Source organism: Carassius carassius, chromosome 36 (assembly GCF_963082965.1).
Source record: "Carassius carassius chromosome 36, fCarCar2.1, whole genome shotgun sequence".
Classification (NCBI taxonomy): domain Eukaryota; kingdom Metazoa; phylum Chordata; class Actinopteri; order Cypriniformes; family Cyprinidae; genus Carassius; species Carassius carassius.
The window spans coordinates 26,448,765-26,468,808 of NC_081790.1; the positions used below are offsets into that span (position 1 = coordinate 26,448,765).

The following is a 20,044-nucleotide window of genomic DNA, read 5'->3' on the forward strand; positions in this document are numbered from 1 at the left end:
GTGCCTGGGTATAGAACAGGTGCACATTCAGGATACTTATATAAACACAGTTGTCTGGTGTGACTTGATAAGAACCACTTTATCTATTGAGCAACAATTAGATTGATAAAGATCTATGCAAAAAGCATTTTACTAAAACACTACTTACTTTAAAACACTTAATTAATCTAACTAGATATTAGTACTTATTCCAATAGCAGTCAGTCACAATAGTAACTGCTTGATGCTTGTAATAAATAGGGGTGTAACGGTACGTGTATTCGTACCGGACCGTTTCGGTACAGGGCTTTCGGTACGGTGCACGTGTGTACCGAATGACCGAATGCAATATTTTGTTTGCGGAACATATACATTTTCGTGTTTCCAAACGAACATATTAAGTGGCGGAAGTCTTCGGGTTCAGCGCAAATCCCGCCCTGCAGCTGATTCTAAGGCCGGTGACACACTGGCTGCGTGGCGTGAGCGTGGCGTTTCGGCTGTTTGTCAGTTGCGTGACACCTGCTTCGCATTTTCTGTGTCTTTACACACCAGAATCGTGCCTGACGCGGCGCTAGCGCGCTGCTGCTACTGTAGGTGACAGAGGGAGACCGCCGACAGACCATCTTGTCTTCACGACAACAATATCTATACTTCATGTTGAGCATAAATATAAAGCCTACTGATAAAGGACACCGTCAACGGTATTGACGGCAAAATAGACTATGTTTGACAGGTGCAATATGCCAGTGTGTCACCGGCCTAAGGTTTTCAAAAGGCATTACGCGAGTGTGAACATCACTACAACTAGGAAAAAACGATAGTAATTCAAACGCAGTTCACGTCGGCATTTAAACAGACCTTTGCTCTTAATTCTGATCGGGCCAACGCAATAACGAAATCTGAGCAGTCTAAAAACTGAAACTGTTCATGCTGCACTTTACACTTTGTAAAAGTTATTTATATTTTTTAAATATGAGCAGGCCTACAAGCTGGGATTGGTAATGCTGCACTGTAATCATAGTTATTTATTTATATTTTTCATTATATTTTATTATATGATATTGGTTTGAGACTGAGAGTATTTTATTTAGTGGAGAACTTTGCAGCAGTATTTTATTTCTTATTCTTTTTTTACTTTATATATATTTTATTAAAAGGTATTTAAAAAAATACAAATTGTAAACAAATTGTTAAAAAAAATTATGGTAATAAACAACCTGCAGATTAATGTTTGCATTTCTTTCCCTTACTGTACCGAAAATGAACCGAAGCGTGACTTTAAAACCGAGGTACGTACCGAACCGTGATTTTTGCGTACCGTTACACACCTAGTAATAAATTCCACATTTTTCTATTAATTCTATTGGGATCTGTGATTTGGAGACCAGCTGTTCATTTCCAGCTAGTATTTACTCCAGTTGTTGCTGATTCCAGTTCTACTAGTAATAGGTACTACTTATTCTTTACTTGTAACTAATCAAATAGCATCGTCTACCTATTCCACTTTCCCTAGCACTAACAGAATAAAACAGAACAAAACTGGTACCTGTTAATGAGACGCTAGGAAGTCGTGGCCTGGTGGTTAGAGAATCGGACTCACAATCGAAGGGTAGTGGGTTCGAGTCTCGGGCCGGCAGGAATTGTGGGTGGGGGGAGTGCATGTACAGTTCTCTCACCACCCTCAATACCACGACTTAGGTGCCCTTGAGCAAGGCATCGAACCCCTAACTGCTCCCCGGGCGCCGCAGCATAAATGGCTGCCCACTGCTCCGGGTGCGTGTTCACAGTGTGTGTGTGTGTTCACTGCTCTGTGTGTGTGCACTTTGGATGGGTTAAATGCAGAGCACAAATTCTGAGTATGGGTCACCATACTTGGCCGAATGTCACGTCACTTTCACTAGTGAGTATACCAGTTGTTACGATTATCAACTGAATATTTCTAATAAGAATCTATTAAACACTAAACAGATACTAATAATTAGTGGAATAAAAAAATAAGTACTGTCTTATGAATAGTTACTACTAAAACTATGTACACTTTTCACATTTCTGGGGTTCTTCATAGTTGGGTAAACGGGGGAATGGGGACTACAAAATAAAATAATGTTTCCATTAACGTATGACCCAATATTAAAAGAAAATCCATGATCGCATTTCTGTGACTTTCCAAAAGATTGAATAGTACAGAAAATGGATTACGTTTTTAAGATTTGCAGTCACTCCCGCAGTCATTGTACTAGCAAAACACTCACAGCAACATTAACCAGTTTTATGTCATTTAATGCCAAGGTAATAAAACTCAAAGCAGCTTTAGTGTTGTAAATGGACATTATACACATACATACATACATAATAGATTTATACTGTTAATAACCAGGAAAACAGATTATCAGTCTGTGAAAAGGGTCTATTGTAAATATACAGCCTACTAGTCGGAGGTGATTTGTAAATATCTGAACCACAGATCCCCAGAGAAGCTGGCAAAATGTATACTACTGGCTCAAGTAAATAGTAGATTATGGAAATTGCTAGTGGAATAAGTAGCTTACTAATAAGACTTAAAGAACAAGTACTAGTAAACTAGCATTTTAAAACATCATTTAAAAATTCTGTATACTACTAGATACTGTAATTTTTAAGGAATACAAACTAGACTAGGCCATTTGAAATACTATTTGTCCCTATGAGTCCTTGAGTATAAACCGAGTGCGCCGTCTAGTGGTAATTCAAGGAAACCCTCATATATGACACTGATGGTGTGTTCAGCAGAAATGGCAGAGGATGCGAAATGCGAATGTTGACAAAACTTTAGAGGAGAAACTTACGGTAAAAGACGTACTCGGTGTAACTTGACCATATCTTGTCGTCAGTATGCTGGTTGACGAACGAGGCCGTCACTGACGAGTTACAGGCGACCATCTGGAAGCCGCACTCCGAGAGCATGTCGAAAGAGCGCTCCAGGTGCTTGAACTTGAGGTAAAAGCGGGAGGTGTATCTATCAGGGGTCCTGTCTGGGTCCCTGCTCTCGTTCAGGGTCTCGCCAAAAACTTCTTTGGCCAGTGCAATCCTCCCACAAATCATAATCCGGGGCACCCTCCGGAATTTGGCATCGGTTTGACTCTCCCTGCCCATCGTACAAGACCCGCGATATCCGACTGTGATGAACCCGCTTTTTCTGTCGGCGGGAACGAGCGACGGTGGAGGGCACATCCGCTGGTCGCTTCCTTGAGAGCCGTCCTCGTAATCACTGTGGATGTATTCATCGGGACTGGGCTTCAAGTCGTCCGGGGTTAAGAGTTTAACCAAGTCTGGCAATTGAAAGTATTCCGCTTCTTTCCTCAGCCGTCCCTTCTCAGGGAAGTGGTCAGGGAGGACAACTTGCTTGTCTCTGAGGTAGTCTAACACATATCTGAACAAAAACCCATCCCGGTCGATGAAGTAACGACCTTTGGGGTCCCTAGCCAGATCATTCGATGCGTTATTTTTAGTAGAGAATATCTTCCCCAAAAGGGAGCCGGGATTGCCGATTAACGTGGCGTGACGGGTATAATACACTTGCCCCCCGACGTTTAGTTCAATAACGTCTGGAAAACTGCTGTCTTTAGCTTTAGAGTTTCCACTTAACGCCATTGTTTCGGTCATGGGTGGCAAAAAATATCCGTATTTTTTAAAGTTCGCTCTCTACAGCTTCGGGAAGGGTTTAGAAAATACAGACGATGGACCATGCACATTAAATGGCAATAAAAATAGCATTTCAACCGACTAATTGGAGCAGGTACCTTACAATTACAAAAACCAACCTCTTAACCGCAGATCAAACAAATCAAAAAGAGGGAATGAACGGCGAAGTATCCGAGCTGGAACTACAGGCGCACAGCAGAGAGTCGCTCCGCGCAAAGGAGGATCGGTTGCTCAGCAGCGGATGGACACAGCGATAGAAACGGCTGCTTATTCCTTCGCCTGAAAAAAGATAGTACACTTGTATGCAAACGGAAGATGCTGTTTGAATTCTGCCAAAAAATAGAGCTATTTTTCAGTTAAGCAGGTTCAAAGTACCTTACAAGTTCAGCAGCGGTGATAACCCAACTTTTAAATACCAAACTGAGTAGTTTCAAAAGAATATAATTGAAAACAGTCCAAAACACATATTTTATAGCTACTAAGGGGGTCGATCGATAATCCCAGCTGTTTAGAAGTAAATCCCCTGTGTGATCCTCTGACATTAATCCAGGGTTTGTGTGTTTGGGGGGGTTAGAAGTGAAGATGATACAGCATCTCTCGCTCCCAGGGCTGTGGCGCGGGGAAAATAACCGCCTCAGCTGTTGTTGCCTCAGCGGGCGGGAAAAAGAACACAATGGGTTATCAAAAATTACATCATCTTAAAGCAGTATGCACGCGATGCTTTCGCGTTGCTGGCATTTTCGTCTGTGTGTAATATTAGTGTCAGCCAGCTGTGTTAGCTATAGTTCATGCAGTCAGCATATTCATTTAACTAAAAAAAAAAACACTGCCTGGAATGACATTTTGTGCTCTCATTTGTTAATTCAAGCGTTTGCCAATGACTTACTGTACTTTTAGAGAAAAAGCAAAAAAAAAAAGACATTCTCATCTTGAGGCTGTTCATTGGAGGAAGCCACAGTCCATTTCAGTACCTTGGACAGCGAAAGCAATACCCGCTCTTGCATGGCTGCAAGTACCCAAATACAAAATGTATTCATAATGTTTGCAAAAAAATATTTAGCATGGTATTATAATGATAGCAAATTAAATAATTAGCAAAAAAAAAAAAATTTTGTAATGCCATTGTACTAATAAAGTTACAATATTATCTGGAAAATGTTTACATTATAGTATATTAGAGATTAAACCAACAATTCAAATGTGTTTGTGCTTTTCCAGAGCAGCTTTAGAGAGAATATTGGCTGGCAAACCCCAGTGAGCAAGATAAAGGCGGCGACGAGGATTTTGCATGATGCAAAACTTACAGATGAAAAGGAAATACCCCTCCCCTCCCCCATTTGTTTGTTTTCCTTAATGTGATTGTTGTTTTATTATGTTTTTTTAGACTGTGACTGTCAATAGCAATGTAATCTAATATGATGCAGTTTTATTTAGAGTTCTTGAATACCCGTTTTGTTAAAGGTGCTTTAATAATCATAATATTAATAATCAGTTATTTTGAATAAATATTAAATAGTATCGGATATGGGAATAAAAATCTTACGACACCCCTCCCCCCATAATAATACCCATTGTAGTTTTTCATAAACATTAGACTCTTTTCTTAAAAGCATACTGTTATGTCTGTTAATTTCATGTGATATTCTTTGCATTATCTTTATTGTAGATAGCTACACTGTATAGCATTTATATCACTGTATATAACTTTAATCTTTATTATAATGTTTTTTTCACTCAGTTGTTCTGTCAATATTCATACAAATATTTATGGTGCTCTGGTGTACCCTACTATTGTGGAAAGTATGCTACTTACTAGATAGATAGATAGATAGATAGATAGATAGATAGATAGATAGATAGATAGATAGATAGATAGATAGATAGATAGATAGATAGAGGAGCGACAGTGCATTCATTTGTAAGTAGGCCATGAGTTGTATTCATAAATGCACGCATGCCTTCACCTCTTGTATGCTGCTTCTTTTTCAAAGAGTGTAGCAGTTGACTGGCTTACTTTAAATAGCTCAAATTCGACTCACGGCTGGCAGATTTCCAGTTGTTATTTCATGACTGTACACCACATCCCTGAAAGCATTGGCATTCTTAATTTTTGAAAAGCTTTTCTTTGATTTGAAGAGTCTCTAAGGGCTCTGAGCAGGTAGCTGTACTGTATATATCATACAGGCTGATTCCTCTCGTGACTCTCTCATATGTGTCCTCAGAAGAATTGTCTTTGAAAACACAAAGCCTTATGGTTTCGGGTAAACCAGATAAACCAGGCCAGATAGAAGTCTGGCTTATAAAAATCAGGTAGAAAAGGATGAAGACTTTAATGGCCTCTGATCATCTTCGGCCACAGTGTCTGGAGATCTCTAATTTAAATGCTTTTTATTCATTTAAAATTTTTATATAATCATTCCAGTTGAATTTTTAAAGCCAGTCCAAACTAAAGCTGTTCTAGTTTTAAAAAGCACAGATAATAGTTGACTTTCTGTGCTATCACAATGGTGCTCATTTAATGAATTAAGTGTTGCTTTGTGAAAGAACAAATCACCAAGCTTTCCTATTTTACGTCAGAAGACCTATTTCATGTTAGAGTTTAGATACCAGGACATTTCTCTCGAGAGGCAATTATCCTGGAAGACTTTAATGTGCCCTGTGTGGTATTCTTTGACTAATGTATTTCCGAAGGTCAGTTAAAGGTCTTCAAGGTAACTGTTTCCTATAACAAACCAGGTCTAGTTGATGTTAGGTTCTTAAAAATAATGGGGAAGAGTAGCTACAAGTAGCCAGCAGAACTAGCTTACTGTAACTACATTTTTCAGTAACTTGTCAGAAGTGACTCTACTTTTAAAATAGTGTAGCGCTTCCACTAGCAAGCTAGTTTTTATACAAGTAGCAGTATAGCAGTGCAAAGTGGTACACATCATTTATTCATGTTTTTTGTATTATTATTTATTTCTTTTGGGCTGTAAGTTTAATTCGTTAACTTAATTAGTTATGAAAAATAACACGATTAAAATATATTAAAGGTCCCGTTTTTCGTGCTTTCTTGAAGCTTTGATTGTGTTTACAGTGTGCAATATAACATGTGTTCATGTTTCGCGTGTAAAAAAACACAGTATTTTTCACACAATTCACCTATCTGTATACCGCTGTTTTCACTATAAAAACGGGCTGATGACTTCCTTGTTCTATGAAGTCCCTCCTTCAGAAATACGTGACGAGTTCTGATTGAGCCAGCCGTTCCTGTGTTGTGATTCGACAGCAGCTCAGCGCACGCGGCCCTTCTGGAAACGAATTTGGGCTAGTTTTGAGAAGCTAGTGGGCAGGAGCATGTGCTGGAGATGTACTTATGATCACAGGAGCGTTTTTACTGATGAGATGCGCATGAAAATCGCATTAGATTATTTTTAACCAGCCCTAACATCTAGTTAACAAAGCTAAACAGCGTTGCCCTTTGTGTAATAAGTTACAGAAACTGTTAAACGCACCAACTTAAAAAATAAAATACACTTACTGGTTGTGGTCCATAAACAATGCCTTCTCCAGACAAAGAGGGAACTGCTCCATCTTTCAGGAATAATCTTTGTGCGAATCCGGCATTAAACTGATTGAGACTGAGGAAGCTGTCCTCAGCAAAATGTGCTGCACATAGTTTTACATGTGGATTATAATTTTCGGGAACCGAGTTAAACATAAATTGTAACCATTAATCTCCAAGTACAGCATCCCTGGGAAGCCCAAACAAAGGTGATTGGACTCCGAGATGAAAATAACAGCGTTTCGACGACATGACGACAAACACAAACACAACTGTTCCTCTTCTCTGTCGGAGCACAACAAGATCATGCGCCCCTTTTTGTGTATTCATGTGGGCGGAGGTTAGTCAAAATAATGTTTTAGTGACTTCATTACTAAAGGAACTAGAGGGATGTAGTCCAAACGGGTCGTTTTTTGTAGGCGAATTCTGTTAAATAAAATATCTTGCTTGGCATTGAACTTTGAGCTTTAGAATTTTACAGATATTATTTATACTCTAACAACAACATTACACACTAACACACTACACACTACACATTACACACTAACTAAAGTTTAAAACATGGGATCATGAAGAACGGGATCTTTAAAGCAGTTAATGCACTGGCCCCGCCCCCAATTCTGAATGTCATCTTACATTTCATACAGTTGTTGACAAATATGTTGCAGGGCAACCACTCCATAAATGCAGTTATGCCCTAAAATGCAAGATATTGGGGTAAAAATGGCCCTGTATGAATTTTTGTCTTATATTTATGTCATACCACACGAGCAGCGAGTTTAAATATAATTTTATACAACGGTATAAAACAGAATTGTTCCGCTTCTCCGAGCAGCACAGCTGTGTTTAGTTTCTGAATGATTCCTCGTTTTGAAAGAAGAGTGTGAATCAATGATCCAAAGGCCTTGGAACAGACACACCAGGCTTCAACACTAACCAATCACAGCGCACTCCCTCACCTGAGTACTAATCACTTCCACCTGCTCCTCATCCACCAGCAATAATCCTCTCCCATAAAAGCCACACACACGCACCCAGTCACCGTCTGGTCTAGTTTGCAACATGGTCATACCTGCCTGCTTACTCTAAGGACTAACCTATCTCTCTGCTTACCTCTCTCCAGTGATTTCCAGTGTCTCCAAGTCTCCATCGTGTGCGTGTGTATGTCCTCTACCTCCAGCGTCTTGTGTTCTTCACCTACGGATCCATTCATCTCAACTACCTCCAGCACCATATCCTCACTGTTCACTACCTGCTCCTCTGCTTGTGCCATAATAAACCGTGCTCTCCTGTTATTGCAGCCTCCTGTCCCTGATTACCATAAGAGAAGACCGGACCAAGACCGATCGGCACAAGCATGGGCCTCATGGACCCCTTCCAAGACTTCGTTGACGCTTTGCGTCGCACCTTCACTACTCTTCCGGCATCCCCATCACCTGCGAGCACTTCCGGTGACAACACCGCCACTTCCTCATATGCCATGCACGCCAGTCCCATGGCCAAGCCGGCGCCCTTCTCTGGTTCGGCGGAGGATTGCAGCGGATTCCTGCTCCAATGCTCGCTGGTCCTGGAGATGCAACCGCACTTGTACCCCATCGAGAGATCGAAAGTGGCCTTCCTGATATCTCAACTCCAAGGTAAAGCACTTCAGTGGGCCGATTCTATTTGGACACAAAATAACTCATCCAGTCATCCAGTCTTATTCTAGCTTCGTCGAGCATTTCCGAGAAGTTTTTGGCAGACCCGCATGGGATTCTTCCATTGGTGAGAAGCTTTATAATTTAAAACAAGGAAAAAATGTCTGTCAATGAATATGCTCTTAAGTTCAGGACTCTTGTGGCCACTAGCGGATGGAATGAGCAAGCCCTGCTGACCACCTACCATCAGGGATTGGAACCTCGAGTGCGGTTGCATCTCATCACCATCTGGCTCGAACGCTTCATTCAACTATCCATCCGCTTCGCCACTCATATGCAGTCGTGCCTCGAAGAGCACCAGGGCCAGTTGTACCACAACTCGCCCCTCTGCCATCCAGAAACCATCAGCTCCCCAGAACCAGCCAGCGAACCCATGCTTGTCGACTCATACTGACTCACCACTGTGGAACGGCAAAGACGGCTGGCCCAGAATCTCTGCCTCTACTGTGCATCTCCCTGGGAATATCATCTCCAGATGATATGATATGCAGATGATATGCCCCATCTGCCCTCCTCGTCCCATGGTGAGTGTCATTCTCCCTTCGAAGTATCAAATGAAACCACTCACTACTTACTGCCGCTGACATCTCTCTTCCAGTGTCCGCCCTCCTCAATTCTGGGTCAGCCGGCAACTTCATCTCCGGCGCCCTCTACCGCCAGCTCAACCTCACTACCACAGCAACACCGTCAGCCTACCAGGTCCATTCAATAACCGGTAAACCATTGAGTCGAAGATGTGTTCGTCGCAGTGTCGGTCCACTCACCCTTCAAACTGGGCTACTTCATAAGTAGGAGATCCATCTGCTGGTTCTGGAGAAATCCACTGCTGATGTTATCCTAGGGCACCCGTGGTTGGAGCAGCACAACCCTGTGATCTCGTGGAAAACCGGCGAAGTCCTGAAGTGGGGTGAATCCTGTTTCCAGGGCTGTCTCGCTGGATTCCCTGTTCCAGCCAACCTTCCCCCAGAACCTCTACCTGTCTGCACAACCTCCATCGAGAGCCCTGTAGAAAAGCAATCCGTAAACATTCCACCCTGTTACGCCCCCTTCAGTGACGTGTTCTGCCCCAAACGGGCTCCAAGCTGCCTCGACATTGGCCATGGAATTGTGCCATTGATCTGCTTCCGGGTGAGCCAGTGCCCAAAGGAAGGATCTATCCCCTTTCTATCCCGGAAGAGAAGGCCATGGAGGACTACATCAATGAGGCGCTGGCGCAAGGTTACATCCGTCCATCTACCTCCCCTGCTGCTTCAAGCTTCTTTGTGGAGAAAAAGGACAGAGGCTTGCGGCCATGCATTGATTACCATGCCCTGAACAATATCACAGTTAAATTCTGCTACCCCCTTCCTCTCGTCCCTGCTGCCCTGGAACATCTCCATGGTGCCACTGTCTTCACCAAGTTGGACCTCCTCATACAACCTCATCCGGATACCTGAGGGGGACGAGTGTAAAACAGCTTTTATCACCCCTACTGGCCACTATGAATACCTCGTGATGCCGTATGGGCTAGTCAATGCCCCCTCCTTATTCCAGGACTTCATCCACGAGGTGCTCCGGGAGTTCCTCTACAAGTTTGTTCTCGTCTACATTGATGTCATCCTCATTTACTCCCAGAGCTTAGCGGAACATCGTCGCCATGTTGCGGAGGTCCTGCAATGCCTGAGGGCTTTCCAGCTGTACATCAAAGCCAAGAAATGCTCCTTCCATCAGCCCTCAGTGCAGTTCCTTGGATACTACATCGACAGCAGTGGCATCCGGATGGACGAGGGGAAGGTAGACGCTATCAAGAACTGGCCCACTCCTACCACCATTAAAGAACTCCAGCGATTCCTCGGCTTTGCTAAACACCCATTCCTAGTTCTTACGGATCATAAAAATTTAGAATACCTACGCATGGCTAAGAGGCTAAACCCAAGACAGGCCCGCTGGGCGCTATTCTTCACTCGCTTCTCATACCGACCAGGGGACAAGAACATCAAGGCTGACGCTCTGTCCCGGTGTCACACTCCTGAGGAAAACCTGGAAGAACCCGAAACAATTCTTCCCAATAAGGTAATCGTCAGTCCTATCACCTGGTCGACTGAGACCCTGCCCTCCTCCAATCCCTCCACCAACACTCCGCCGGGTTGCCCCCCAGGTCTGCAATACATCACCAGGACACGGCACACTCCACTCATCGACTCAGCACACACATCGTTTGGCACTGGCCACCCGGGGGTCAATGAAACCCTCTCGCTGCTGAGGGATGCTTCTGGTGGCCCAATATAGCATCAGACATCAGAAGGTACATACACGGATGTAAAGACTGCGCCATCTCAAAGAGCCCACGTCACCTACCATCCGGCAAGCTCCTCCCTCTGCCCATTCCAAACTACCCTTGGTCACACCTAGGGGTGGACTTCATTACAGACCTGCCTCCCTCTGATAACAATACATGTATCCTCGTTATAGTTGACCGGTTCTCTAAATCATGTCATCTTCTCCCCCTGAAAGGTCTGCCTATGGCCATGGAAATGGCCGAACTGATGTTCAACCACGTCTTCCGATACTTTGGCATTCCCGAAGACATCGTCTCCGACAGAGGCCCCCAGTTCACCTCCCGGGTTTGGAGGGCCTTCCACTCACTCCTAGGAGTGGCCGTCAGTCTGTCCTCTGGTTACCATCCCCAGTCCAACGGGCAGACAGAGAGGAAGATACAGGAGATCGGCCGCTTCCTGCATACCTTCTGCCATAGCCAGCAGGACTCTTGGAACCAGTTCCTAGGGTGGGCCGAGTACGCACAGAACTCCCTACATCAACCTTCCACCGGACTCACTCCATTTCAGTGTGTGCTCGGCTACCAGTCACCACTCTTCCCATGGTCAGGAGAACCCTCAGCCGTTCCAGCGGTCGACTACTGGTTCCGAGAGAGCGAGAGGGTCTGGGACGCGGCCCACCACCAACTGCAACGTGCCCTACGTAGGCCCAGGATGACAGCCGACCTTCGCCGCTCAGACGATCCGGCATACCAACCTGGACAGAAGGTCTGGCTGTCAACCTGTGACATCCGCCTGTGCCTACCATGCCGCAAGTTGAGTGCCAGATTCATTGGCCCGTTCACCATCACAGAGCAGATCAACCCGGTCACCTTCAAACTCCACCTGCCACCTGAGTATCGGATCCACCCCACATTCCATGTCTCACTCCTCAAACCTTACCATCCTTCTGTTTCTCCCTCCACAGAGCCTGGCATAGCCGAAGTCCCCCTACCTCTCCTCCTGGACGATGGAGCTGCCTACAAGGTTCACGACATCCTAGACTCCCGGCGGCGTGGTGGACAACTTGAGTATCTAGTAGATTGGGAAGGATACGGTCCAGAGGAATGCTCATGGGTCCCACGCAACGACATCCTGGATCAGAACCTACTAGACACATTCCACTCCAATCACCCTGAAAGACCGGCACCACGAGGAAGAGGACGTCCACCACGTCGTCGGGGTCCTCGGCCCTCAGGAGCGGGCCGTGGGGAGGGGGGTACTGTAACAGACATGCCAGGCTCCAACACCAACCAATCACAGCGCACTCCCTCACCTGAGTACTAATCACTCCCACCTGCTCCTCATCCACCGGCAATCATCCTCTCCCATAAAAACCACACACACACACACACACAGTCACTGTCCGGTCTCGTTTGCAACAAGGTCATATCTGCCTGCTTACTCTAAGGACTAACCTATTTCTCTGCTTACCTCTCTCCAGCGATCTCCAGTGTCTCCAAGTCTCCATCATGTGCGTGTGTGTGTCCACTACCTCCAGCGTCTTGTGTTCTACACCTACGGATCCATTCATCTCCACTACCTCCAGCACCATATCCTCACTTTTCATTACCTGCTCCTCTGCTTGTGCCATAATAAACCGTGCTCTCCTGTTATTGCAGCCTCCTGTCCCTGATTACAATAACAGGCCTATTCATAGAGCCGTTTACTTCATTTCTGAATGAATCAGCCGCTGGAAGATATAGTTTCTTATTTAGAGTATCATTTAATAATAAGAATAGAAATTGTATATAAAAAATAATAATAATGATAATAATAATAAAAACATTAAAGGGATACCCCCCCCCCCCCAAAAAAAAGAAATAAATCTGTCACCATTTTCTCAAACCTGAATGACTTACTTTCTTTTGTGGAACATAAAATAAGGTATTTTTAAGACTGCTGGTAACAAAGCTGTCTTGGTTACCAGTGACTTCCACTGTATGAACAAAAAAATACTGAGATGTTCTCAAATGATCTTCTTTTATGTTCCATAGTTTATGTAAGGCCATCGTAGCCTAAATGTTTATGTGTAATACATTTTATGTTGAATCAAATAAAATATTTAAAAAAGGTTAAAATTTGAAATGTCTACATGATACTTTCTCATTTAACATGAAAATAGCTTTAAATAATCTTTTGTGGCTACAGAGTCAAATTTATTTAGAAAAACAATGTGTAATTAATTAGATTTATTTTTTAAAAATTATCGACTGGCATTCCTAATTTATTTATTTGCATGTACCAAAGTATTTAAGCAATTTGTATAGTGCAACTACATTGCAGTAGAATTATAGAATAATTTCTATATACTAAAGAAAGAACAAAAATGCACAGCATATTTAAATAAAACTATTTAAAAATATCAATGGCATTAAAATTATAAATGAAAAAAAAAACTATACAAATAAATAAAATAATTATGTTTAGTGTCTGTGCAGTCTTTTTATATTATTTATTTCAATGTAAAGCAGAGCAGAGAAAAAAATCATGGACAGTGCTCTAAAATATGGTAAATAATACATCCTTTCATATTAAATTCATAACAAATGAATACACATTACTTTCAATTTGCATAGTTATTTGTAATCTGATAAAACAAAATATGCAAAATATGCCTTCAAAATATTAGCTACATTTTTCTACTTTTTTTAAGACTATGCAGTTTGATTTGAATTACTTTAACATATGGTTATTTTGATAACTGACATATCTGAAAATTTGTATCTTATTTATTACAAATTTCTTTTAATCGTCTTACCATTTGAAAGTAAAGGTTAAATCAGTAAATAAAACACTTTCAAGAGCTTTGTTTTTGTCAACAGAAATGCATTGATCAGTGCTTAATCCAATTTTCTTTTCCACTTTGCACATATGTGATTAATTGATCATCAAATTTGTACTTGATTGTTTTTAATCATCAGTAATTATTTGTTTTATTGATTATTTTTTGCAGCCCTATACTTGAAATTACGTGTAGCTTGGAAAGCTACAGTTATTACATGCATGAGCCAACATAAAGAAAAGATGTTGAATAAAGTCTGCAATCTAGAGCTGCATGATATTTTCAGAATATAGCTGAATATGCTTTCCTCTTTGTTTGTGAGTTGCCCTTTTGATTCACTATAATAAAAGCTATTTGTTTTAATGCTGAAAATCCGAAATGGAAAAGTGTCTTGTTTTTCCAGCACTCAGAACAACAGAAAAAACGACATCATTACAGGATGCTAATTTGTTCCCTTTTTAAATATCAAGCACACAAAAAAAGAAAAATCTAAAGGAGAGGTGGTTTGTTCTATGTCTTGAGGGAATTTGTTGTTTGACCTCTCAACCACTCCTTATTCACTGACCTGCACTCAGGAGGGTCAGGGCCACACAAACAACATCTTTTAAGAAACATGAACAGTGCAGTGTTCTATTGTCATGTCAAACAAGTACAGAGAGACTATGATTCACATAATGATATATTTTGTCTCAGTAGTAAAAAAAATGTGTAATGGGGATTTAAAGACTGTGCTGTCTTGTGATAATTATTATCTTCAATTTATTTGTTATATTTGATTTCATATTCATCACAACGAAATATTGAGGAAAATGTGTGCATTCTTATTTTATTATATTTCTGTGAGATTTAAACAAAACTTGCCCTCTTTAATTTTCTCTGTATGAGCATCGAGGATTTTGTGAGTGTGTGACTATGTTATGCAGTACTATAAATATTTTATGATATCATACTGAAGAAGACAGGACAGAGAAAATGAAATGTAAGCAAAAGAAATCTTCAGTTAAGTGCTGATCAGATACAGTTTAAGTCTTATTAAATCCTATAGCAATTTGCTTTTGTGCTCTAAGGTTTTCTTGGCACCGCCCAACAACTGTTGAAAGCATGTATGCACACCGTCACACACAGCTAAACTAGGTCTGCCAGATTCTCAAGAGACAGGCTGCTGCCTCACTGAACATTAAGAGCACTAGCTAGTTTGCCCTGGCTCATAAACCACTGGCTGACGGAGGGTAAAACATTTGGCTTCAGTCTCTCTCTCTCTCTCTCTCTCTCTCTCTCTCTCTCAGCATCTATTTTATGGTGCATAAATGTGGTAATTATTTATTTATTTATTAATTCAGTCAGTGGACATACAGCATGTAGTTCATAAAGGATTAGTTATCTCAAAAATTTTAATTTGTTGAAACTTTACACATCCTCAGGCTATCCAAGATGTACAGTATTCATTGATTTTTTTCATCAGAACAGACTTGAAAAAAGATAGCATGCCATCACTTGCTCACCAACAGCTGATGAAAACCTCACAATAATCTACAGATAATCCATACGACAGTCCTTTAATTAACAGCTTCTGAAGTGAAAATCTGAGTGTTTGTGAGAAACAAATCCATCAGTGAAGCATTTTAACTTTAAACCTTTGTTTCTCACCAAAATGTAACTCCATAATGCATAATAAATAAATAAATACAATTTAAATAATTAATAATTTAATATCGATTTAACAAACATTCCCTCCAAATCAGCACAGGAAATCTTAAAACAGCTGGAAGATAAATATGAGCTTATCTGTAATACAAGACTATAGATTCCTGTGGCATGAAAGCACAAGAGCAGGTGCGAGAGAGAACACACAATACATTTATTTGTTATTATTATTATTGTTGTTGTTGTAAAGGAATGCTCAGATTATGTGCTTATTTAATGCAATTTCAATAGTATAGCATTTGAGACAACATGAGTTCAACAGCCACTAAATTTGTATTACATACAGTATAACTTTCTTCAAATCTGAGAAATAACCTTTGGATGTTAGTTGTGTTTTGTCCGAATGATGTTAAGCTTAATTTGTAGGTGGTTCCCTTAGATGAAATGTTGCTAAGCAACAGCTTGGCCTGGGAGAGGGGCAGCACCGTGTTCCCACTAAGCACCAGAGGGATTTCCAGTAATCAGCATGACTCCAGTTTTTGTATTCCTCCATGTGCTTAGTGTTTTTTCTTTCTTCTTCAGCAGTCAAGGTTAAGGTTTTATTTATTTATTTTCTTCAACTCATAGGAAAGTTTTATTGCTTACAGGTTCTATCACCACTTACTTACCCTGTTGCCGTTTCAAACCCTCTTCTATAGAATATTGGCATTACATTTAGTAGACACTTAAGCAACTTACAGTGCATTCAGAATATACTTTTTTTTCCAGTATGTGTGTTCCCTGAGAATTTAACCCACAACATTTTAGGCTGCTAATGCAATGCTCTACCACTGAGCCACAGGAACACTTAAAAGTAAAAAAAAAAAGTCCATTCAGTGAAATCAGTGAATGTTCTTCAAAAAATGTTTGGGTTCTGCAGAAGAAAGAAAGTCACACAGCTTTGGAACAACATGACAGAGAGTAAATGATGACAGAATTCTATGTTAAGGTCTGGTCGAATTGGCAAACGTTTACAGGAAAATAAAGATCCATTGTCAATCATCATCACACTGACAGTTACGAATTACATTACATGAATCATGTAAATTATATTATACATCAAACCCATTTCAAGCTTTAGAGGTTCTTCCAATGAGCTGATGAGTTGAATTAGTGAGACATAAATCAACGGTTAAAGGTACAGGTAATGAGTTTTCCATTAAAATAGCAAACAAACATTAAAACAATATCTTATATTTTGGTCTGTGGTCTGTGATCTGTGGTCCGTGTCATGGTGTTGCCTGTCAATGGCGTCATACCCCCCCCATCCCTCCATCCACACTAGGTTTCTTGTCTGCATTGAAATGTCAGAAAGCACTATTTTACTATTAATAACTGTGGAAACGCATCGTCACAGTCATTTGATCTCTGTTTAATCTGAAGCAATCTCACAGCAATTTGTAACAATTTAACATTTTGCTTTCCTACTTTTTTTCATACTTTTTTTAATGGATGTCAATGGAAGAAAAGCTTCATTATGCTAAATAAACAGCTTTTGTGAGGAAATAGCTAATCATCTAATGTATCAACAGCCTTCAATATGTTTTACACTAAACAATACTTTTATTGGGAACTATATGTAGATTTTACCTTTACTTAAAAAAATAACAATAATTAAGAGAAGGCGGAGTAGGGAATGTTGTGCAGGTACAGTAGGAGGACACATTTACAGAATACTACCAACAAATGAATCACATTACTTTTTAATAATAGATGTAATATTGTTTATTGTCTAAAAATACAGATGTTTTCTTTTGGTTTTAGGTTTTACCTGAAATTAGAATTATGAATATTATGAATGCCACCTTAAGTTAATGTAATGCATTATAATGAATAAAGGACAGGAATGATTTTAAATATTGTTGTAACAGACGAGCGTAACAATGGAGTGGGGATCCAAACACAGGTTTTATTTCTTAGAGCGTGGTCAGAACAGACAGTGTCAAACACCAGCAAACACAACAGTAGAGGCAAAGCAAGACATAATCCAAAAACAGAAGGTCAGGGCAGGCAGCAAACCATCATACAACATGAGCAAACAGTCCAAGGTCAAAATACAGGCATGGAAAACAGGGAAGAATGCTCAGAAATGTCTGCAAAAGCTAAACAAGACTTTGTAATGAAGGATTAACTAAACCAGACTTTTGATGAGGTAAAGCTGGCCGCACACTAGATAATTTTAAGGCCGATTTGCACCCCCAAATGATCAGGGGTGTTGCCCAATTTGCAGCTTGACGCAAGTGCTTTTTTGTCCAAAAATCTTCTATTGTGTGGAGTTATGTGGAGCGTCGCTGAACTCAAATCTCTGGATTGGGCTGCCTCTGACGTGATACAGATAGCGAATGAGAGCGAGCAAGCGGTCACCTACCGGATGTTGTGTGCTTCTAGCTGAAACCTGGCAGCCACAAACATACCATGAAAGCAGAGAACATCACCCATATTCTTTTCGAAACTTTGTTTTTCATTGTGAAACAGAACACAGACCAGGAGGGCCAGCTGACAATGTTGATTGTCCTCTATTTGTTTTTCTTCTCTAGTCATGTTTGATCTCGCGAGTGTCTGTGAGATCATGTGTTACTGTGAAATCATCAAGTCTGTTGTCTTGTGGTCTGCTCAAATCGTCTAGTGTGTACATTCAGAGGATTATAAAGCTAAAAATTGGTTGAACTGTTTACTTGTCTGTGGTCTCCCATGGTTTTAAAATCGGTTAAGATTTTAAAATCGTTTAGTGTGCATCCGACTTAAAGGTCCCGTTCTTCGTGATCCCATGTTTTAAACTTTAGTTAGTGTGTAATGTTGTTGTTAGAGTATAACAGAATTTGCCTACAAAAAACGACCCGTTTGGACTACATCCCTCTAGTTCCTGCAGTTATGATGTCACTAAAACAGTTTTTTGACTAACCTCCGCCCACATGAATACACAAAAAAGGGGGCGTGGTCTTGTTGCGCTCCGACGGAGAAGAAGAAGAGCTCTGTTTGTGTTTGACGCCATGTTGTCGAAACGCTGTTATTTTCATCTCGGAGTCCAATTACCTTTGTTTGGGCTTCCCAGTGACACTGTACTTGGAGATTAATGGTTACAATTTATTTTAACCCGGTTGCCGAAAATTATAATCCACATGTAAAACTATGTGCAGCACATTTTGCTGAGGACAGCTTGCTGAGGACAACTTCCTCAACAAAGATTTATTCTTGAAAGATGGAGCAGTTCCCTCTTTGTCTGGAGAAGGTGTTGTTTATGGACCACAACCGGTAAGTTTTTTTATTATTATTTAAGTTGGTGCGTTTAACAGTTTCTGTAACTTATTACACAAAGGGCAATGCTGTTTAGCTTTGTTAACTAGATGTTAGGGCTGTGTAAAAAAATCGAATGCAATTTTCATGCGTATCTCGTCAGTAAAAATGCTTATAATTATAATGATTATAAGTACATCTCCAGCACGTGCGTTCAGATCAGGATTGCCAAATTTTCAAAACAAATCCTGCCCACTTGCTTCTCAAAACTATTCCAAAACTAGCCCAATCACGTTTCCAGGAGGAAGTCATCACCCTGTTTTTATGACAGTGAAAACAGCGGTATACAGGTAAGTGAATTGTGTGAAATATACTGTTTTTTACACGCGAAACATGAACACATGTTATATTGCACACTGTAAACACAATCAAAGCTTCAAAAAAGCATGAAAAACGGGACCTTTAAGGAGATACAGGTGCATGCAATCGTTGATGAGTCCAAACAAAAGCAGCATCCGAAAGCCTAGGCAGCTGACTTGCGAAGTTAGTTAGAAATATACATTTACACACAAAGTTTAGGGCTGTCAGACACAGTAAAAGGTTTATGGGGAATGTAGTCTGTGAGAGACAACAGTCGGGGTGGGTGCCCTCTAGTGGAGCTCCGGCTGGCGATTTTAACAATTGTATTACATTGGTTGTTGTTTCATGAAAATAATTTGTGTATTTTCTATGGCTTCCAAGTTTCAATAAATAGACCTGAAATGCAATGACTTGTGGCTGCTGCATATGATTATGGGATAACACTTTTTACTATTGTTTTGTTTTGTTTAAATAAACAGAATAAACCCTAAATTGTGCCTTAATGTCACTGCATTGAACAGTAAGTGACCAGTAATTCAAAGCTTCATGTTAGCATACTTCTAAAAAATTTCATATGAATCACATCATAACACCACCTCATAATGCATTTTCTCATGAGATCAGGTAGGTTTAAGACATCTAAGAGAAAGAGATATCAAAGGTCCACAGAAAATAAACTTTGCATGAAATGCATATTGGAAAAGACAATGAAAACTCAATGATAAATGAACTGCTATACATAGAGTTATGCATTGCAGCTTATTTTTCCCTATAATAAATGTGTATT

General features: G+C 40.7%; 1 protein-coding gene across 1 annotated transcript in view; it reads right to left on the minus strand.

Annotated features, from left to right (window-relative positions):
- Positions 1 to 4,255, minus strand: part of LOC132117492 (BTB/POZ domain-containing protein KCTD16-like) — an 87,733-nt gene extending 83,478 nt beyond the window's left edge. Inside the window, exon 1 of the mRNA XM_059526814.1 lies at positions 2,805 to 4,255. Within this exon, the coding sequence (XP_059382797.1) occupies positions 2,805 to 3,621 (817 nt within the window). The 5' untranslated portion in view covers positions 3,622 to 4,255. The remainder of the gene's footprint in view (positions 1 to 2,804) is intronic.
- Between the last annotated feature and the right edge of the window lie 15,789 nt (positions 4,256 to 20,044).